Source organism: Parus major, chromosome 9 (assembly GCF_001522545.3).
Source record: "Parus major isolate Abel chromosome 9, Parus_major1.1, whole genome shotgun sequence".
Lineage (NCBI taxonomy): Eukaryota > Metazoa > Chordata > Aves > Passeriformes > Paridae > Parus > Parus major.
In genome coordinates, this window is record NC_031778.1 from 4,864,366 (window position 1) to 4,887,264 (window position 22,899).

Here is a 22,899-nt window from a genome sequence, read left to right on the forward strand (position 1 = left end):
CAGGTGCCAGTTCTGGGTACTGCAGCCCCTGGAACCCCCAGTTCAATGCACCTGACACCCTTCAGTATGAGCCAGTTTTAAATCTCTGGTTGAAACATGAAAGGCTGCAGTTGAGTTGAGGTTGGACAGAAAAAGGGCTTTCCCTAAATCTTCCAGCAATACCTCTGGTGTGGCTGCTCCCTAATGCAAACCAGGGAAACAGCCGGTGATTCATGATTCTGCTGAGCTCTTTGTGGTGGACAAAAGCTCCTCCTGCCCACACATTTCCCCCAGCTCCTCCTGGGGATAGGCAGGGGAGAAGCAGTTGAGAGATTGTGTGAAGTTCACCCTTCTTGAGAAGCTGCTCGTGCTTGGACTTGTCCAAAGAGCCGTCGTGGTGGAGCTCATGAGCTTGCGCAGGGAAAGTGCTGCTCGTAGCTCCTTGAAGACCCTGAGAGCAGGAAGCTGTGGGTGTTGTTGTGATGTGTTGGGACAAGCAGAGTGACACTGCTGCCTGAGCCCTCCTGTCTGACCCTGCCTGAGTCACCCCCTCCACCCAGCCCTCCCTGCAGAATTGCAAAACTTCCTCTCTCTCTGAATTTCCTGGTGTGCCCAGCATTTCTGGCTGTGCCATTTTGTGTTGGAGGTCACATCAAGTTGAAGGGAGTGACTTTTTGGTGTGGTCTGGTTTTATGGCAGCTGTCTTTCTCACCTCATGACAGTCACCATCAAGTCAAACTTGGTGACAAAAGTCATGGCCAAGTAACACTATTAGAAATCCTCAGTCTCATGTTGGTAATAAAAATAATAAATAATTTTTTGGGGCCATGTTGGTAAAAAAAGAAAATCATAGGAAAATACATCTTGGCTGGACCACCACATTTTTCCTGAATTTCCCTCTCCCTCTCCTCTTCCTTTCAAACCTTTTCCTGTTCTTGTAAGTACAGTTAGAAATGGAAAGGCCATTTTGAAATAAAACTAGAGAAAGTTTTCACTGGGGTTTATTTCATACAAAGACCTTGTCTTTTCTCTCCTCAGATGTTTGAAATCAGGCTTGGCAGAAACTTCTCCTCCTAGTTCTGTGTTCTCCAGTGGTTTTGCTCTTTCCAGAAGCCCCAGACAAACTGAGAACCCTCCAGACCCCCAAATCTTTTATAAATAACTCCTGCAGCACCGCTTAGCCCTGAGAGTGGTTAAGGCACCATTCCAGGTGGATTTACCCGATTTCAGACGTATTTGAGGCTTGTAGAGCTTTCCAAGCTTGTTTCTCCTAACCTTTGGCAGGTGCTGTGCCTGGCAGTTTATCTCCTTGGCCACACAGGAGTTCAGGAGGCCAGAAAGGAGGGATGCAAACAAAGGTGTTATTACCATGTTACTCCGCTCTCAATGGCCAGAAGAGATGCAAGAGTCTTTTGGCACAGTGGCACTTTTGTCCTCAAAAAAAAAAAAAAAAAAAAAAAAAGGGAAAAAGGACTTTAATTGAAGCCTGCAATGTTGTATAAATGGAAGATCTAAGTTTTAATTGAAAAATAATTATAACCACTTAATCATTTTAAATGAGGGCTGTAATTGCAGTCAGTTCATAATAGCCAAATACAGACACTTAGATTCTTGCAATAAAGCAGGGATGGTACAGCTTGATTTGCTAATAGCTCTTCCACTTCTCTCCTCTTTTGTCTCAAAGATTAATTCAGGCAAGGGCTATTAGTGCCGTTAATTGGTTCTGCAATTTAGACCTTGTGCTTGTGAATGAGTGACTGATGCAGACCCATCAGCCAATAATGTGAACACTTTGTCAATGTGTTCCTCATTGTCCGGCTCCGCAGAACTCCCCCGGCAGCTCCTCCTCCACCCAGCCCCGGCTCCCCGGAGGGATCAGGAGGAGTGGGGCTCCTCCGGGGTGAGGGATTCACTTAGCTTTAGATAGGTCACCCAGATGTCTTTGAAAGCACGGCCGGCTTATGAATAAAATAATTAGGCAGTCCAGGCGTCCTCCTTGGCAGGGACAAGTCCCATATTCAAGAGAAATCCTCTCCACTGTGCTGGAAGCAGGAGGTTCAGTGGGGTTGTGAGGGTGGTGAGGAGTGGTGAGGTGTTAGAGGGAGAGGACCCTGCAGGTGGGAAGGGGCTGATGGCTCCAGGCAACACCCCGGGAGGGGTCCCCTTCCCACAGGCAGCAGCAAGGCTAAAGTGAAGCTAAATCTCTTAAATCCCAGAGAACAGCACAAACTCTGCTTTTTAACAGGTGTAATTTCCCACTTAAGCGGTCACAGCATCGGGGATGGCCAATGGGCACAGCTGGAGGAGCAGCTTTTGGTGTCATTCCTAAGAAAAATACCCAGGGAAGGCTTTGTCCTTGCTGTATCCCTGTCGTGTGAGATAACTGAGATGAGTTACACAGGTCACATCAAGTTTAGGTGGTTGAAGGAGTTTGTTCCTTTGCTATTTTCACTGTGACATCCTCCCAGAGCAGAAAATTGTCCTTTTTGTTAAGGTTAGGAAATTTTTTGTTGGGAACACTGCTGTTCACACACCAAGGCCCTGTTCTTCTGGCTTCTGTACAATGGCACATTTTGAAATAAATGGGTGATAATTTGGACAAAATCCATCCCTTTGCAGGTATATTGCACTCCCCTCCCAGAGATCGATGAGTACCAAGTGGAGACGCTTTTTCCAGACCTTCCAATTTGATTGATTGCAAGGTGAATTTATCCTTTGAGTTAATGCATTGAACACAATCGTTGGCTGCCATGAGTCTTTTCCGTCTCCGGGCGATCCTGGTGGTGACAAACACAGGGAGTGTGTTTGTGCTCTGGACTCAGGCTCTATATTTAGCTACGTGATACTGGGAAAGCTTTCCGTGATTAAAGTTCTGTTGGCTGATACCGAAAGGAATTAACAGCCCCAACATGGAGCGAGTGAGGTGTGGCACCAGGACTGCCAAAAAATGTCTGGGAGAAGAAGTTGGTTGTGAAAGCACATGAAACACCGATCCTGTTCTTTTGGGGGGAAAAAGGGAAAATGGGGTAGTGTTCCATTTAAACCTGTGGACTCTTTGGAGCCATCTTTTTCCTGGTTGGTGGGATTTTTTCCTGGTTTAATTTTGGGCATTAATTTCCTGAATGATGTGTAACAAACATCAGTGTTAGAAACGACATTTTTGGAATAGATAATTGAGGCTCTGGAATCTTAAGTGAAAGTGACATCTCCCTCAGAGCTTCATGAGTAGAGCTGCTCTGCTTTGGACATGGGAGCAGACCGGGTGACTTCCCACAGTCCTTTGCTTCTTTCTCTCAAAAAGCTGCAGGACCAAAATAATCTCTGAGATTTTGCTCCCACAGCAGGTTGGATCTTCCTCAGAAGCACCTTTACAGGGAAGTCCTCAAGGCATTGAGGCCAAGCATCTGGGAGAGACTCTGGGCTCCTTGAGCAAGGGTAAATTCAGCCAGGTGACAGAGGTCCACTCCTTCATTATGCTTCCTCCTGACCTCCCACTTCCTCCACCTAAATGTCATCCCACTGAGCTCCACTTCTCCCAAAGGTTCCTCCTTGACCCCTCCATATGCTCTGTGTATCTGGCACTGCTGGAACAGGGCTCCTCCTCTCCTCCTCTTCTGCACATTCCGTGTTCCTCTCCAACCACAAACAGGTTGGTACCTGTGGAAAACTGGGCTAGGAAAAAAGTGGCGAGGGATGGAACAGAATGGGCAAACAGGGCATTACCCCACAAAGGCGTTTTCTGCAATAAGGTCAGGTCTCTTAGGGTGCTCTGGTCTTACAGCAGGTCTGCCCTGCCATCTTCCTTTGTCCACAGAAAGAAGTCCAAATTCCTGTTTGGGTGAGGGGTATAAAACAGTAATAGAGGATATTCAATTTTGTCTATGTTTTCCCCGTGGTCCTCCCACAACAAACTGCAGGTTCACACCTTTCACTGCAGCAAATGCTGCCTTTCCTGTAGGCTCCCAGCCCAACCTTCCTGAGGTCTGCCCAAGCACCTATTGCCACAGGATTCTCTTTTTTATGCATTAACCTTGGCTTGAATGTTTTGGTTGAGCCAGATAGAGCCATGCTAATAAATCATGGAATCATTTATGTTGGAAAAGCCCTCTCAGATCATCAAGTCCAACTGTTCCCTCAGCACTCCCAGGTCAGTCATGTCCCCAAGTGCCACATTCACACATCTGTGAAACTCTACCAGGGATGGGGACTCCACACTTCCCTGGACAGCCTTCTACAATGCTTGAGAACCCATTCCATGAAGGACTTCTTCCTAATATCCAATCTGAACCTCTCCACTCGGCTCAAAAGCATCATCCTCGCCAGGAAGGCATTAGGCTTCCCATAATTTTCATGTTTCATTCAATTTAAGCCCCTCTGTGCTTGGTCTCCCAAAGTGCCCCAGAGTTTCTGTGAAGCTCTGCAGAGGGACCCGCTGGTCCCGTCCGGCCGTGCCGGCTGCACCTCTGCCTGGAGGGAGAAGGTAAACAGAGAGTGAGGTGGAACAAATGGCTCTTGGTACCGAGGGAGGAAATTATCTCACCGAAACAGATAAAGGCAAGGGGCGGTTTGCGTGGTGCACCCAAAGCTCTCTTGACTGCTGGCGTGACGTAGGCAGTGCCTCCAGCTAAAAGTCCCTGGTGCCCTGGCTGCCTGCCCCAGACCCAGCTTGTGGAGGCTTGTGTGCACCCAGGACGTGGCTCCCGCGCGCCTGGCACCATGTCGGTGACAATCTGCCAGTCCATGGGCTTCGTGGTGTCCGCCCTGGGGATCGGAGGCATCATCGCGTCCACGTGCATGGACCAGTGGAGCACCCAGGACCTGTACAACAACCCGGTGACCGCCGTCTTCAACTACCAGGGCCTGTGGCGCACCTGTGTCCGGGAGAGCTCCGGCTTCACCGAGTGCCGTGGCTACTTCACCATCCTGGGGCTGCCAGGTAGGGCCTGGTGTGCCAGGGGAGAGGCAGGAGGGCGCGGGACATTCTCTGTGTGGGCAGTGGGGGATTTTCAGTGGGCAACCCGAATTTCAGCCAAAAACAACCTTGGGTGCCCACTTTGTTTGGAAAAGAAGGTCTTTGGAGGTACCTCTAGGCAAACCCCCTGCCATGATACCTCATGCTCCCTCAGCTGAGGTTCAGCAAAACTCATTACAGTGAATTATGTACCCTGAGGTATTGCCCAGGCTGCTCCATGGGGACATTCATACCCTGTGCCACAGGTGGCTCCGGCTCAGATTCCTGCCCCAGCTGTGTGGCTGTGTGTGGCTCCCCACCAGAAGTCACTAATAGTCTTGTCACTGGAGAAGATCCTTTCCTAAGAGGATATGTCACAGTTCAGCTCACTGTATTTCTATTCGGGCTAACACCACCAGGCTGGATTTCTCCCTAATTCTCCTTTGGTTACAGTTTTTTTTCTGCCACGGGAATCGTTCCTGTCCCAGTTGTGCCCAGAGTATCTCAGGGTGCAAACAATTAGGTTACAACAGGATTATCTGGGGTTTCTTCTAGCCTTAATACAGTGAGAAAAAAGTGCACTTAGACTCTTATACCCATCTGGCCTCTGTGCTTTGATACAGCCAGAATGGAGGGAAGAAGTCAATTATATCAGGAAATCACTGCAGAACTTCTGCAAAATGGCATTTCCAAAACACACAGAAAGGGGCATTGTACACAAAATTGCTTCTCTCAAGAGAAGGCACAAATCAAACCAGTATAACCCAGTGTGGCTGTGGCCTCAGCTGGGGAGGTGTTTCATCCCCTGAGCTGTGTTTTTGTGTTGCTCCTCTCTGGATCCTCATTCCCAGATGGTGTCTGGCTTTGGCTGTGCTGTAGCTTCCCCAGGCAGGTGCCCTGAGCATCATCCTCTTGCTGGAGCTGTGGCTTGGAATGTCCCTGCTTGGACTCTCAGGTACAGAGATGCATTTTCCTAGAAGGACTTGAGCCTGATCCTGCCTGGGCATCCAGCTGAAGGATGACATCCAAAGAAGGGTGTTTGTGCAGGGCTGGTATTCACACACTGCTCCCCCAGGCAGCAAAGCCCAGCAGCTTCACCAAGGGAAAACTCAGGGAGCAAATGGCAGAACAGGCTGGAAAAACTCACTGGGTTAATGGCTGGACTTGATCTTAGAGGTCTTTTCCAACCTTAATGATTTTAGAAAGAGATTAAAATTACCACGTGAGGTAATAATGTGAGGAGTAAATTGAGGTGTAAAAATCAAACCCTCCCCACACAGATTCTCCCACAAGACACTGCAGTTCTTCCAGTTCTTGCAGTTCTTCTGCTCAAAAAGCTTAAAATGACAAAAACTACAGCTCTACAGGAAAAGCAATTAACATTTTCAAGTGTTCAGCTCTGGGAACTACACCAATGTTTGAAGAAATCAGAAAACTTGAGGTTTGGGGGGCTTTGTTTCTTCAGAACACCTTCGTTGCTGACCTCAGCCCTACAGCAAAAAGCAGAAAGCTAGGGATATTTTCTTTTTTGCAATTCCAAAACCTCCAGACTGGTGTCTGTCAGGTGGGTGTTCATATTCTAAATGGGAATGTTGAGGGGATGGATTTCCTGCATTAGCAGGATTTTCCTGCATTTAGAGGGGCTGCTGGAGATCGGTGCGTCCATGGCCCTGCCCACAGAAGGGGGAGGAACCTGATGGTCTCAAAAATCCCTTCCAACCCAAACCATCCTGGGATTCTCTCTTTCCATGATTCCTCAGCTCCATCCCACAAGCTCTGTGGATCCCTCCCAGCCACGGACAGAAATAAGCATCCTATCCTAAATACTGGGGTTTCTGATGAAGCTCTCATCTTAGAGTGGAATTTTCACTTGTGTTTGCTAGGTTTACTGCAGTCACCTACAAAAAGGGACATAAAAGAACCCAAGGAATAAAGGACAACCATAAAAAATAAAGGTGGTGGATGTGTGAGCCCCCCAAAGTTGCTGTCCTCACCCTCAGTGGTGTCGGGGAAATGCTGTGGGCTCATTGTGAGGGAATATTAATATTTATGTGGTCCTTTATGTGACCAGTGCTATCAGCACTACACTACAAAGCAAGGTGGAATTTTTCCCTTTCTTTTTAATGAACTGGGCTTGTTCTTCTGTAGCCACCCCCCTCCCTGCTCCTGTTTGTCGTCCTGTTATGGATTGTCTGACACTTCCAGTCTCTGGAGAAGCTGGAGCAAAGCCTCATGTCCCAATGCTTTGCTTTATAGATTGGCTCTGTCTCTTGAATCCTGCTCCTATGGGCACTTCTTCACACCCACCACCAGGAAAGGTGGTACCCCAACCAGAGTGGGGGGAAAATATGCTAAAAATCCATCCTATTATTAATTTGTTCAGATACTATTTAATTCTTTTACTATTACATGCATCATCCCCATGTTTATTTTAAGTGTATGGCACCTTGCTCTCCAGAAAACCCCCCTCACAAACTACCCCAGAGTTAATGGTTTGTCAGCATTTCCATTATCAACCCCTATTTATTATCCTGACAATGGCAATTTATATTGGGAACAATAGTGCCAGAGTGAATAAAAATAATAGGACTCTGGCAAAGCAGTGAGGTGACCCGAGCACATCTAGGAAGTTTTGGGTTCTGAGGTTTTTTTTCACCTCAATCCCTTGCTCCCACAGCAAAGATTAAACTTGTCTTGGCCATAATCTATCTTCAATTTAGCTGGGAATTTTAATTTCAAATATATTGAGGAAAAATCAAGATAACAGATAGAAATGAGAAATTACCCAGGCAGTTTATGGCTCTGGCTGCTCAGCTATAAACAGTTGCTCTCTGGTGAAATGTGGTACTGGAAGACTGGATGTATTTGTTCTGATTTTGCTTTCTTCTGTTATTTTTTGCTCCTTGCTTTGGTGTGAGATGGTCTGGAGGACATAGTTGGAAACTGAGCACACAGATAAGGGATACATAGCAAAAACAGAGCTGGGCAAGGCTGGTGTTTCACCTTGTGGGGAGATCATGAGGTGATTTCTGCTCAAAGCAGAATTTTGCAGTTTCTCCCAACTTTGCTAAACTACAATCACAGGGCAGTGATTTCCCTGGTTTCTCTGTCGGTGTCTTTTTTCCACATCTGCTCAGGGAGCCTTCTCCAGCAATTTTTCTAGGGACATTTCTTCCTTGGGTCCAAAGTTAGTTTTACCCCTTCAGATGAGCTGCCACAACTCTCTGCTGTGGACCAAAGGGTTGTTGGCTCAAAACAGGAGAATATTCTTGCTTTTCCAATGGCAAACTTTGACAGTCTGAGAGAAGCTTGTTCAACTTCTCCACCTGATAAAAATGCCTATGTTCTTAGAGTGCTCAGAGGGAAAAGAGCCCATGGGAATGCAACCACGGCTGCTCAGACTTTACATAAATTTCAGTTTGGCTGGTACAGGGCAGTGCCAGTGCATAGATGTTTCCTGAGGAGAATTCATGTCTAGGAAGCATCAACATTGGCTTCTCTGGATTTTTCCCTTCTATGTCGATGCTTTGACAGAGTTTTCTTTCATTTTGTACAGCCCACAACCATTTTGTGGCATAACCATAGCAAATAACCTGATTTTGGAGACAGGGCAGCCCCTGGCCAAGGTGACAGCCTCTGTGCTCCCTGGAACTGTTCCATGCCCAAAGTTTGTAAGGATGGGACGTGCTAATTGCCATGTCATGATCATCCACCAGAAACATGTCAGATGGATCATCCACCAGTGATGGCCATGGCAAAGTCTCTTTCAAGGTCTTGAATCTTGGAATCCTTTCAACCCAGCCAGGTCAGCTCTGAATTTTGAAACATCTGCAGGCAACTGCTGGAACCTGCTTAAAGCCTCTTGACGTCAAATTTTGGGTGCAGAAGGATTTAGGTGGCCTAGGTAGGCTAGAGACATGATATATCCTACCAGGACATGTGTGAGGCTCTGATGGGTTTGCACTCACAGCTGGAGCTGAGGGAGGTGTAGGGATGGAGAAAGGGCCAAGGGAGACCTTTAGAAAGGTCTCAGGAACCCCAGTGACACTCAGGGTGGGAGAAGGTGGCAGGGAGCTGGGTGCGTGTGTCACATTTATTGTTTTGAGCCTTTGCACCACAAAAGGATGAGAGATAAGGAAAAAAAATCCAAAGGGATCTGGGACGAGGGCCAGAAGAGGAAGGAACAGAGCTGTGGAGATTCGGGGCTGGGCTACAGCTCATGGATGTGTAAGCAAGTTCAGCCTCATGCACCCCAGCTCAGCTCAGGGACCTCAGAGCACCCTCTGGTGTGGATCTGAACTGGGATGGGGTCCTTCCATGACCCACTTCCCACACTGAATTCCAGAAAGGCCATTCAAACCTCCTGGTTGTGGACTGCACACTCATGGGTCCTGAGGTGGTCCCGACAATGGAGGGGCAGAAAGAGGAGGGTGGGTTTGCTTAGTCTGGGCCTGAGCAGGCTGGGCTGGTGTGAGCAGCTGGCAGGGTGTGAGCTGTGTTTGCAAATTTGAGAGCAAACATGAGCTGGAGGTGATTTTTGTGGGAGAGGTGGCGATAACATTCAGGAGCTGCCTGGGCCCAGGGACCGGTTTGAGATAACACAGAGTCAACGCCTGGAGAGATAAAGCAAATATGAGCTGGAATAAAGGGGCACTGGGGAGCGGTCACAAAGCCCCCTGCTTTTCCTCATTTGGGTAAACCACTGGAGTTGTCCCAATGCTCAGTGGGAGCCCTGTTCTCTGCTCCTTGGTGAGCTGCAGCTTCGCCATTCCCCTTCCTCAGACACAGCTCAGCATTTCCACATGGATTGGGAAACCCTCTGGCCAAGCATTCAGCCACTGGAGACAATCCACAGATTGCTTGGAGAGACATTCCCATCCTTCAATCCACCCTGACTGTGGTCATCTCCATGGGGTGGATGGAGATGAGCATCAGGCTGTGGTGAAGATGCTCAGACTTGTTCCCCAGCTTTCCTCTCACCCAACACCTTCTTGGGTTGTGCTCTGAGGCAACAGTTCAGATGAAACTCCCAGGGGATCTTCTGTTACCTGGGAAAATGGGATGAATGTATTTTTCCCTATCATGGGAAGCTCAGAAACAACAATTAAAAATAAGCTTAAAATCTGAATATTTGAGAAAGACAAAGGAAATGTGCTAGGGAAGGGTTGGGAAGGAAACAAGTTTGGATTTTGTCTCCAGAACTCTGCTTCAAGCATCCAAAGAGGAAGGTGTGGAAGCTTTGAATGCCCGCTCTTTCCACGTGTGGCTCTAGTCAGAGCAGGAGAAATGGCAATGGGATGGCTGGAGGACACTTCAGCCAATACTTTTGGGGATGAACAAACAGAAGACCCAAACCACAATAATTCTTCAAAGATGACAACATGTGGAGTGCTGAGCATGGCTGAATGTTTCACTCTTAACTCAGGACTGTAGCGTGACCATCAGCAACAAAATTCCTTCCTCAGCTCCATTTTTGGGGACAGCACACAAGGCTTCAGTGGAGAATGTCCAGCCCTGTGTTGGTTCCTCTTCTTCAGAAAGACATGGTTCCATCTGGCCCTGCAAATCAAAGCCAGACTGGTTCTTCTGAACTTTCCTGCACACTTGGAGATTTTGATGATACTTTTTGATGCTGCACCATTTCTCTGGGGTTTTGATGTCCATGAGTAAGAGCCATGATGAGAAACGGCATCTCCATCCACAGGAGAAAATTCCACTCCCAGGGAAGGGTTACTGAGGTGATGGACTGGACATGGGCACATCCCGGGATGGGCCTCTTTCCAATCTTGGGATCAGCAGAGCTTGGGATGTGAAATACTGGAGAAGGAGAAGAAAAGGTCCCTGTTGGTTTGAAGAGCAGCTCCTGCTGCACAGAACCAGCAGCCAGGTTGGAGGAAGGAGTGGTGTGTCCCCTCCCACCAAAGCAAATGTGGATATAGGGATGGAAGGGCCACCACTGCTGGTATTCCTGCAACCGTCCAGATGTCCAGCTGAGCATAAAAAAATATCTTTTAAAAGGAGGCAGAGGTGTTAAGGGAAAAAAGAAAAAGCCGGAAAAAATATGTTCACCCCTTTAGTTCTCCCCCTTTGCTTCCTTTTTCCTCCCCAAGGGTTATTTTAGCTATGACCAGTCTATGGGTTCCTTTCTCTGTGCACTGTTGCACACACTCGGGAATTAGGGTTATGTCTCAAAGGCATATTGCTAACTCTGACATGTTCCGATGAGGTTCAGCTCAGAAAAAGGGATGTGGGCTCTTAACCACTGGACGGCCAGAAACAAGAAGGTTGGAAGGTGGGAAGGACAGGAGTCATCCTGGAGAGCTGCTGAGGAGCATCAGGGCTTGGATAAAACCAGATTTTCTAAATAGGGACACAGTTCTGGCTGTGGGACCACAAGGGATGGGATGGAGAACTGACCACATTTTAGCACTTTTTGTCCCTCTGTCTTCCAGGTACTTCCCATTCCTAGTTGTTGTCTCAGCTTCTAAGTCTTCTCCAGCCCTGATCTATCACAAATCATTATCCAAAATGAGGAATTTTAGTCAGCATTTCTTGTCCTTCACAGAGGATGAGCAGCTCTACCATCTCTGGCTCTTGAGCGTTCCCTCCTATGGTTTTTGTTCCCTTTATTGTTTTTGCTGGCAACTTTAGGTAGGTGAGAACCAACCATTCCTGTGACATAAACTTGCCAAAGTGAGTGAAAATTATGACATTTGAATAGAACTGATGGAAGAAAAGACATCTCGTGCCTGACCCGAGAGGGCTGTAATTGCTGCGAGACATGGAATTGTGCTCTGGCTGCCCCAGCAGAGCCCCACAAGCCGAGGGATATCCTGGATGGTTGTTCTCCAGAAAGCAGGAGCAATATCCAGGGTGTACTAACCCCATTGTAGCTCCTCCATGGACACAAATCAACCTTTCCTCTCTTCCTGGTGGCTTTCACATGGCTTCACATCCAGGTGCTGGTGTGGAGGGTGCCTGTGGTATGGACAGTTTAGAGCAGGAGTTTGTTTGTAGATCAGGACTGAGGTAAATCAGTTGGAGAGGGATGCTGGATGAGAATGGATGAGTGCAAAGCCTGGAAGGTCCTTGTACCTCACTTGGCAGAGAGGCACAGTGTATTTATATTGGTCCCATGAGCCCAGCACCTCTCCTCTGTGATAATGAATTTCCCACTTTTTATATCCCCCATCCCTTTCCCAGGACCATCCCTCCAGTCAGTAAGGATAAGCACCCCCTCAGAAAGGCCATTTCCCATGGTCCCAGTGCTCTCCTCCCTCCCACATGGGTTTCACTGTGTCCTCATGATGGCAGTGGGGATGTGGGTGGGTGGAGAACAGGGCTGGAGGAGCTTTGCTGGATCGGTTTGGGGCTCTTGGCTTGGTGCCCTGGGTTGTGCCATGGTCAACATTCAAAGGAAGCTCAGTGATGCCTGAGGGCTCCTCAAGGAGCAGCCACATCCCTGGGCTGGGCTGGTGCCCCCACATCCTCTGGCAGAGCCCTGTCACTCATTGTGCCCCTTGTGCAGACACCTCCATGGGGGACAGATTGTGTGACAGCATCAGCAGAGGCACAGAGAGGGGGTGGCCTGGGCCAGGTGCTGAATTCCCCTGGGGACACAGTCCTTGCCCCATGCCAAGCAGGCAGGAGAGGCTCCAATGGGCAGCAAAGGGTTTCAGGGGGCTGGCCAAGCCCCAAGTGGGTTGCCCAACACTCGGCAGAGCGCGGCTGCTTAAACGTGGAAGGACAAGCACTTCTAAAGGACAAAAGCCCCTATCTCCAGCCCTGCCGGCACAAACCTCCCCGGCAGCGAGAGTGAAACTGGACTATCTTGCAAAAACACTTTGAGCAAACAGCGCTCAATGGAAAGCATCTGATAAGAGCAGCTGCACTCCTGGTGGCTCAGGCAAGACGACTCCGGTGCCCCATTAGGACTGCGGCTCCCTCGGGGCCGTGCCACCTTCGCTCTCCGAGGACACACCATGTCCACCACCATCTGCCAGGTGATGGGGTTCCTTGTGTCACTACTGGGCATTGGGGGGACCATCATGGCCACGGCCATGGACACGTGGAGCACGCAGGACCTGTACGACAACCCGGTCACGGCTGTGTTCCAGTACCAGGGGCTGTGGAGGAGCTGCGTGCGGCAGAGCTCCGGCTTCACGGAGTGTCGGCCGTATTTCACTATCCTTGGGCTGCCAGGTAGGGGCAAAAACACTCCAGGTGTCACCCAGGGGCTGTCCTGGAGCTCTGCACAGTTTTCATCTGAAAGGAGGAGCAGGTATCTTAAAGCACTTTGAGGGGAATAACATGATGGGCATAAAAATAAGGGCATATTTGCTGCCAAAATAATTTTTTTGGTGGGGTTTATTGGTGGGGGTTAGAACCTGGAGCATGCGTGGGGGATCTCTGGCTGAGCATCACTGGTTCAGCACCACTGCTTGGCATAAATCTCACCTCCACTGAGGTGAGGGGAGCGAGGATGTTTAACTCCCCAGGTATTGTCCCTTGGAATGGAAACACAAGGAAGGAGGCTGCATGCAATTGTGTAGTGTTATCAGACAATGGAAATAATTGAAATGTACCTTTTTCCATGGACAGAACTGGAACGGGAGAAATCTGCCTGTGAGAGGCATGGGTAGGAAGGGCATGAAGGGCAAAGGTGTGTTCAGTCACTCCCCATCACCAGGGCAGCGTTAGTGTCTACAGAAGCAGGGTGCAAAGGCATATTGCTGTTCTGTTTGCATGCTAATATTCCCAAAAGAGCTGTTTTTCCCACCCCACTGCATGTGAGGGTATTCCAGTGCTCCCAGCCCAGCAGTAGATTGGGAGTGTTTCTCTCTCCTGGTGTATGATCACAAAAAGGTCTGAGCAAGCTTGCACTGCTGTTCACAGAATTTCTGCAACTGTTGATCCAAGGGTGATGTGTGTTCCAGCCCTGTATCCTCAGGGATGCCATCCTTAGGGATGCCATCCTCAAGGGTACCCTCAAGCTCTGCTGAGGGCCCATGACTCTCCAAGGGATGCCATGGAATAAATGTGTCTCTGTGTACCCAGCTTCAGGATTGCCAGGTGAATTCTTTCCCATTTGGAAGAGCAATCCTGATATTCAGAGTCACCCCTCCCATGGGAATATTTATTTTAAAGACTAAATATTAGATTTATCCAACTATCTCTACAAAATGTTGACCACTATATCTCTTCATAATGCTGCGGGGAGGTGATTGTGTTTTAAATGAGCCATAAGGAAATGGGAACCATCATTTTGATGTCAATTTATCCCAATCAAGATTTTACTTTTTCAGTTATTTTTAAGTAATATGGCAATAAAGAAATGTGCAAAGCACTCACAGATAATTTCTGTTGTTAAAGATATCCTGTCAGAGTTATCTTTATTAATCCATTTAATTAATTCCTTCAAACATATAGAAAAAACGTCCTTGCTGGAATTTGCTTAACCTAAACACCTGCAGGAATCTACTTAATTTCCCTAAAATTTCTATATCCCATCAATCATGACTGGTCATAAAGTCAGATTACACCTCTTTATTATGTATTAGAAACAGAAATGCAGGTGATGGTCATTTAAATGACTTGAAATTGTTTTAACTCGCTCATCTCTTTCCACCCACACGGGGGAGGAAGACACCTACCCAGTTCCCCTTACCCCTGGAAAACAGGGGTGCAGGCTGTGGTTTCATGTCTCTGGCATTTATTTTGGTGGAGGAGCTATTTCTCTTGGTGTTTTTGCTATTCCCTTGTTGTGGACCACCAGCCCTTGTATGGAAGCCGAGTTATCTTCCCTCATGCAAAAGGCGTGTGCGAAAGGCAGGTTTGTAACTCCGGGGCTTTTTGCTTCCTTCTGCTCCTGATACCACTTTTCCATAGTCTCCCACTTTGTTTGCCTAAGCCCTTCCACTCCTTCCTCCAAGCAGAGGTCATTCACCTTTGGAAAAGCAGCTCTTTTCAGAGGACTTTCAACGGATGCCAAAATTCCCTTGAAACTGCAGTGCTGCCTTTCCAAACAGCTCCCACTTCAAGTCCCGTGAGCCAAGTGGAGAGGTCTTTGTGCCACAGCAGGCCTGGGAGAACTTCCTTCTCCTTTCCACCTCTTAGTGGAGATGGCGCATAACTCAGTCTCATGGAGGCAGGAATGGCTGCTGATGGTTATCTGGAATTTTTTCTGTCATGTCCTGTTGTGCTCCTCTTCCCCCTCCTTTTCCAACAGCTCCTTTCAACAGAGATTCATGACAGTGCTCCAGCAAAAGTGGAACATCCTTGTCTGCTTGGCTTGGCCACGCCTGTTGTGTCCTTCCATGGGCACCCAAGGCACTGGGAACACCTCTCCTGAGAACCAACAGGCTCTCTGTGGGATCTTTGTTTGCTTGGCGGGTTGAAAACACCCCAGTGATGACACCCAGGAACCTGCAAGAAACACCCAGGAATGAAGGAAGGAATGAACGTCTGGGGGACAAGGAGCTTCCATCATGATCCATAGTCTTGGATTATCAGCCTCTCCTGCCTGCCCTGAAACTAAAGCATTTGCCAAGAAACTTTGGTGGTAGCAAAGACAAATGAAGATTGAAATTTCCTTCTCTTTCTTCCCCCCATCAGGTGCTGCGGAACAACCTCTGAGGGCTGATAAGGCATATCCGACATTCCCTGATGGATCATAACTAATGAGCTCCTACCTGGGGGCTGATGAATGGGAGATTGAAAACCCCCGGCTCGTTAGCTCTCGTTATCAGCTGATAAGGGCAAATTGAGTCATAGGAGCTGAGGCAGTGGGACTGCCAGATGGGAGAAGGTGGTGTATTCCCAGCCTGTGGAATGGCAGCTCTCCTGTTTCTGTGTGTGATGCGGTGCTAGAGCGGTTCTGCTCCTCTTGCTGTCACCCCACAGGCCAGGAGAGCCACCCAGGCACCCAGCAGCCTCCTGGGAAGGGTTTGCAAACCCTTCTCCCAACCTGTGCAAGGGCTCTGTGCTCCCCTGCACCCTTGGGCACCGCGGTCACCCAGCAAAGGGGTGACAGAGCAGAGAAGTCCTCAGGGCTGTGGAATGTTTTCCACCAGTTTCACTCCATCACAAGCCCACTTTCTCTTCCCTGAAGAGGGGCAGTCATGCTTGGGGAGCACCAAAGCCAGACCCAGGGCTGTGGGATCACGTGTCAGGGTAAGGAGAGGCTGAAAATTGTCCCAACCAAATCCCAACAGCCCTTGAAATACCTCCCAGCACCCCCTCCAGGGCTCTGCCGCCTTCTTGTCTCTTCCTGCCAGGGACTCGTGCACAAGTGAGGAGGGGAAGTGTCTGGGAAAAGATGGGATATGTGCCACCTTATTAGAGAATCACCTTGGTATTCAAGTACTCTTTCCCTGACCACTTCTCCAAGTTTTGAAGGTGCAAGTGTCCCTTTTCCTTCTACTTTTCTACTCCACCCAAGAGGAATCAGAAAGGTTTTTGCCTCCTTCAAGCCTCAGCTCCCATGGGTGCCCCAGATAATACAGAGTAGATCCAGTGTCCAATTTCCAAGGTTTTCTTCTTCAAAATTTCTGTTTTCAGACAGATAATCTTTGAAAATCCCCCAGACTCTGACAAATCCCATTTCAGTCACTCAACGAGGCTCTTGGTGTTTTCTGTGCAGCGATGTTCCAGGCTGTGAGGGCCCTCATGATCGTGGGGATCGTCCTGGGAATCCTTGGCCTCCTTGTGTGCATTTTTGCTCTGAAATGCATCCGGATTGGGAGCATGGAGGATACTGCCAAAGCCAACATGACCCTGACCTCTGGCATCATGTTCATTGTTGCTGGTAAGCGGGACCTGTTGTGTCTTCCACGTGGAAGGGTTTGCATTTACCTGGAACTGAGGACTGGGCAAGTCTTTGTGCATTTCTGAAGTTATTGGCTTTGTCCTCCAACCATTTCCTGGAGTCAAATATTTTTTACCTCTGATTAGGGAACAAAAAAGAAAAAAATCTCGGGAAACAGAAATTTCTGTGGACAAAGCATGGAAGGCTGAAAAAATATCCCATAGATGGAAAAGGAAGTATATACCTTGATTTGTTTTATATATGTTGTTACCATATATTATTACAGCCTGTATTTATATAGAATATTTTTTCCAGCTTAAGACTTTATCCATAATAATTTTAGGAAGATTCCCCCAGGTGATTTCTTGCACTGTGTGGCTCTCAGTCTGTCCTTCTGTCCCATCTCAGGCCTGTGTGCCATCACTGGAGTGTCTGTGTTTGCCAACATGCTGGTCACAAACTTCTGGATGTCCACCACCAACATGTACCAGGGAATGCAGAACGTCCAGAACAGGTGGGTGCTCAGCTGGCTCGCTTGCTACACAGTGGAAATCTCCCTCAGGGCTGCTGCTGAAGGATTGGCCAACTCTGGGAGTATGTTGGAAAGGTTGCAGGACTTGGAAGATTGTTCTTAGGAGATAGAGCCTCTTGTCTGGGCTGGAGATAAGCAAGTGGACTGGGATGTCTCTGTCCTTGAAGCTCAAGAACGAGACAGGAAGAGGCCATTGGGGTTCAGACTGCAGGTGGGACTTCTGGGAACTTCTTTGGTCTTCTGGGTACAACTGTAGGGCCAGAGGGAGGAATATTCAGTGTGTCTGGGCAGCAGCAGACACCCTGCCACACCCCAATCAGCCATGCCTCCTTTGCAGGTACACCTTTGGCTCAGCCCTCTTCGTCGGATGGGTGGCGGGGGGCCTGGCCCTCGTGGGAGGCATCATGATGTGCCTAGCTTGCAAAGGGCTCATCCCAGAAGAATCCCGGTAAGCTGAGCTGGGTGGACATGGGAAGGGATTGAAGGAAACCTGGGGTGTCCAGATCTCCCACAGCCCGCCCAGGACGTGTGGATGTCTAACACCCCTGCCATGATAGTCCTTGTGAGGATGGAAACACAGTGTCCCTTAGGCTGGAAAGGATCAGAGTCCAGACATTAATTCAGCATTGCCTGAAGTCGTGATTAGTGATTAGTGAGTTGCCCTCTGTGGGTCCAAAGCGAGCATTTGGCCTCCCTGACCCTGTGACTCACACAAGAACAGAGAGAACATGAGAACCAACCTCCAAATATGACACTGGCACTGTGCTGGCACATTCAGGCCCGTGAACTGCAGGTTGCACAGCAGATCGTGAGATCAGGGGTAGACTGCATCAGCCGAGCCTTGATTTACATGGAACTGTAGAATTCCAGAGTGGTTTCGGTTGGGAGGGACCTAAAGCTCATCCCATTCCACCCCTGTCATGTGCAGTGACACCTTCCATAGAGAAGGTAGCTCCAAGCCTTGTCCAACCTGGACAGGAACACTTCCAGGGTTGGTTTAACATCACCAGGAACTTGTGCTCCAACGTAGCTGGTCACTGTAGGTGGGTCCATCACTCCATAAATGATTTTTTCAAGGGAAAGAAAGTGTGTGGTTCTGAAAGAACCTGAAAGGGACTTGCAGCTTTCCACGGATGGTGGGCTGAGCTCTCTGACTCCCTCCAAGTGATGACACAGCACAGAGTTCCCTAAAACCCACTGTGAGCACAGGGTGCCATGTTGGGCAGTCACTGATGTTCCTCTTGCATCTCTTCCAGCTACAAAGCCGTGTCCTACAACGCCTCGGGCAGGAACATCTCCTACAGGACAGGGCCCTACAAGGTTGGCTCGGGCTACGAAGCTGACCCAAAGACCAGGAAGGGTGCAGGATATGAAGAAGCTCCTCGAAATGAGGATGTGAGACGCTCGTACCCTGCGAAATATGATTATGTCTAGCAGACCTTCTGGCCTTGAGTTGTGCTATCAGATATTTTTAACTTCACAAGCAAAAAGTGCAGCAAACCAAGCAGTCTGTAAATAGGATTGTGTTTTCTAGCAAGTTTTCTCTACTCTGAGGTTGCATCTTTGTTGTGAACATCAGTTTTACTCAACTGCCCGTTAGTATTAACAGCACCGGGAGGTCTGTGACCAAAGTAAGACCCTGTGGTGCTCTCAGAGTGGAACATTTTGCTCCTATTTTCTGTATAAACAGATATACAGGAGCAGTGCCTTGTGCCCTTTTTTAATTGTTCAAATAGCAAAAAATTCCACTTTCATAACCGCTGTGTATTTGAAGTAAATTCAGTTGTGTCCCCTTGGCTGTGCCCAAAACAAACAGAGCCTGTGGTCAGGGCATTTTCCCCCCTGGTGACTTCTCTACTCAGTCCCACCTTTGCTTTGCTGGTTGTACTCCAAGGCTGATCTGCTCTGATATTTAATCTGATTTCTGTTGCTTAGATGTTTGCTGGAGCCTGTGATAGCAAAGTGTATTTATTTCTTCGGATCTCTCCAGGGAATGTGCATAATCCATTGTTATTCCTGCCCTAATAGCTCCCAACCTCCGTGTGCCACCGGTGTTCCTGCAGATGACATCTTTAATGGGGCCAGGAGAATTTCTCATTCAGAATTAATTCGAGTTCCCTTTGGAGCAGGAATTCCAGGGAGCATTAGATGTGAAACTCCTCACTGACATCAGGACTTCCCTGTGGTAATTCTCTCCCCAGTGATGGGAAGATTAACTCCATAGTGGAATGTTGCCTCCTCCAGCCAATCCATCAGAGAGGGAGTTTATTGGAAGGGGGAAGAGGGAGACATGTCAGAACTTTTGTGGGAAGAGAAAGCTGTGAGCTCTCAGCAGGTCCTCCCACCTGGCTCCAGAACACATCCTAAAAAAGTTCTAGACAATGCCTGTGAATAGAAAGAAGGGATGAGTTAGAGAGAAAAAAGGGGTCCAGACCCTGCAAAATAACCATTTTAATGGCATCTGCATTGGGCTTGAGCACCACTCCTCAGGATTACAAGTTCTCTGAAGGAATTCAGGCAAAACGGTTTCTGTGAAATGCTAGTGCTCCCTGAGTGTTTGAAATCTTGGAGGGATCAGAATCTGCAGCTGAACTTTTTTTCTGCAGAGTTGGACCTTTGGAAGGTCAAGTTTCCACCAGCTGAGCTGGCATCTCTGGTGGCTCCTAAGATTAGAGGGGGCAGGCTGTGCTCCCAGTGAGCACAAACGGCACCCCTTTCTCCCTGTGTCCATCACTGCTCCATAAACTTCAGTTTCCTTAAACACCAGCTTTCCACCAGCTTTCCATAACCACCAGCTCTCCACCCCACATGGAGGCAAATCCCCAGCACAGGTACAGGAGGTCCTGGGGAAGGTCAGCAAGAGGAAGAGGGAACACCTGGCAGGTGGCTGGAGGAAGCAGAGGGGTGGGAAGAGCTCCCAGCCAACAGCAGCTCAGGCTGGATGTTGGCTACCTGGGATAAATCCCTGTGGGATGTCAGTACTGACCCTCCCTTTTGTTCTGCCAAAGAACTTGCTCTAAGGACTTGTTTTTAAAGGAGAAGAATTTATTTTGCAGAGCTAGATCCTGTTCTATTTTAAAAACATTCCTGCTCTTTTCCATAGTTTGTATCTCTCAGTATAAACTTAAATTTTCTTCCTTTATTTTTTCCTGCTGGATATTTTTTCTTTTTTGCTCGTTTGTTTTGTTGGTTATTGTTTCCTTTTTTTACGTGGATATTAAAAAAAGATAAAGTCTTAAAGACCAGAATCACTGTTTCCAGTTGTTCTTTTCTTGTCAAAATCATCAGCTCCAGCCTTGCTGCTCAGCCAAACCCCACCAACTCATGTTCCACATATTCTTGGAAGGAGTGTGGACACAGATGGGTGGTTCAGAGAAAAAAGAAAAGATTTGGGTGTTTCATTTCTTTAGAAAGATATAATGAGTCACATGATGAGAGAAAATATCAGGAAATTCCAATTAATAATTATTGGGGGACCTCAAATCAGTGATGTGATGAAGTCAGAGATCCTTGGTGGGACCCTGAGCTTGCTCAGGTAGAGCTTGGGTAGAGTGCAGCAAGATTCAGGGTAGAGATTAAACACTTCTAAACACTTCAATGTTCTTATGAGGGCAGAAAAATTGCGGGTATGTTCTCAGCCTCCACTGGAAAGGGGCTGAAAAGCCCAGGAATGTTTAATTTAGATAGGAAACACATAAGTGGTGCTGAGGGAAAGGTAAACAGGGGAATGTGAAAGGCAAGAAAACACACAGAAAAATTCAAAATGCAGGTTTACGACTGAGTTAGAACTAAAAAAAATTCCCGAGGAAACAGCTTTGAAAGTTACATTTTATTTTTCTGCTACACAAATGCTGCAACAAAGTGGAGCCAGCTATCTCTCGGTCACACTTTGATGTGTGCAGGCGTGTAGATGACAAGATTAGGGGCAGGAGCCTTATGGGGAGCTGACAGAGAGCTGTATCCAGGAATTCCTGCCCTTGCTGGGCTCCTAATCTTCCAGCATCAGTTTCTCATTTCCTTGCCTCGGCCGAAAACTTGCAGGATAAAATATTTTAATGCAGTGAACTCCACTGAAAAAAATCCCATTCTCGAGCAGAGAATCATTTATTTATGAGCCTGGCTCTGGTGTAACTACACTTGGTGCTACAGCTGCTCCTGTGTTTGTGGCCCTAAGGGACCTTATCTCGTGCTCAGCACCACGGAGGGTGGTGAGCATCATTGCTGGGAATGACAGCACCAGGAGCATTCACAGCCGCAGAACTGCGGCTCCTGCTGCACCGAGAACTTGGGATCTGGACTCGGAGCTGCTGGAGAGAGTCCAGAGGGGGCACCAGGATGAGCAGAGGGATGGAGCAGCTCTGCTGGGAGGAAAGGCTGGGAGAGTTGGGACTGTTCAGCCTGGAGAAGAGAGCAGGAGTGAGCTCAGTGTGGCCTTGCAGTGCCTGAAGGAGCCAACAGGAAATATGGAGGGAGAATATTTATGATGGACTGGAGTGACAGGACCTCAGACTGAAAGAAGGAAGACTTAGGTTGCATATACAGAATAAATTTTTGGCTGTGAGGGTGGAGAAGCCCTGGCACAGCTTCCCAGAGCAGCTGTGGCAGCTCCTGGATTCCTGGAAGTGTCCAGGGCCAGGCTGGATGGGACTTGGAGCCACCTGGGATAGTGGAAGGTGTCCCTGCCCATGGCAGGGGCTGGGACTGGATGAACCTTTCCAACCCAAACAATTCCATGATTCTGTGATTTCTCGTCTGGGACACAGACCCAAGTATCCCCTTTTCAGCTGAGCTGATGTCTCCTCTAAGCCCTGAAGCCAAAATTATCTGTTTGGGAAACTTCTGGGTCTTTATGAAGCCAAAGTTCCCTTTTCCAAGCTTTCCTCTGCAGCCCAACAGGCTAAAAAAACCAATATAAATAGTTGTGATACCCTAATTATTTTTTGGACTTAGAGATGTAGAAGCACCCTGAGGATGACCCAATGCCTTGGTGACAGCTCATCATGTCCCAGTGCTGTTATGTGAAGGACACAAACCCCTGATCCTCATCCACTGCCCCCGTTGCAAAGGGAAAGGGGACACTTGCCCAGGTGCTGCCTGGGGACCATCCCAGGGCCACCCACCCCAAACACAAACCCAAACCACTCATTTCAGGGGGACACTTCACCCCCAAGGATGTGAATTTGGGCTCTGAGATCCATGGCATGGGGCTGGAGCTGCTGTAAGGAGCAGCACATGTGGAGCACACAGCACTGGACCAAATCCATCCTGCCTGGCTGTGGGCTGGGAGGAGCAGGTCCAGGTTTGCTGGGCTGAATTGGGCTTGCTGGTTTGACCAATTCCACAGCAGCAGGGAAGTTTGGGCCTCTGGAGCTGCCTGGATAAAACCAGATCCCTGAGACTGCAGAACACATGGCCCTGTGAGTAAATCCAGTGTTTCCAGCTGCTGTTCCTGGTGAGGGAGGGAAGAGAACCCTCTCCCACCTTTTATTTTACCTTTATTGACCGTAAACTGCAATGGATGGATTTGGCAGCACTTGTAGAACCAAGGGAGATGATCCAGGGAACTCATGAACAGTTGCTGGGGTTTCGTTCCCATAAATTTGATCATCCTCTGAAAAACGCATTTCCCAT

The 22,899-nt window shown here is 48.4% G+C and overlaps 1 protein-coding gene across 1 annotated transcript; it reads left to right on the forward strand.

Annotated features, from left to right (window-relative positions):
* The first annotated feature begins 12,695 nt into the window (after nt 1-12,695).
* Nucleotides 12,696-20,270, forward strand: CLDN18 (claudin 18). The gene is made up of 5 exons (XM_015637010.2): nt 12,696-13,132; nt 16,572-16,736; nt 17,145-17,250; nt 17,606-17,716; nt 18,525-20,270. Exons 1-5 carry the CDS (start codon nt 12,913-12,915, stop codon nt 18,700-18,702), a joined length of 780 nt encoding a protein of 259 aa, XP_015492496.1. The 5' UTR covers nt 12,696-12,912; the 3' UTR covers nt 18,703-20,270.
* Nucleotides 20,271-22,899: the final 2,629 nt, after the last annotated feature.

Coding starts and splice junctions, on each gene's coding strand:
- CLDN18 (XM_015637010.2), top strand. CDS start 12,913: ATGTCCACCACCATCTGCCAGGTGATGGGGTTCCTTGTGTCACTACTG. Junction 13,133..16,571: donor CACTATCCTTGGGCTGCCAG/GTAGGGGCAAAA, acceptor TTTTCTGTGCAG/CGATGTTCCAGGCTGTGAGG. Junction 16,737..17,144: donor CATCATGTTCATTGTTGCTG/GTAAGCGGGACC, acceptor GTCCCATCTCAG/GCCTGTGTGCCATCACTGGA.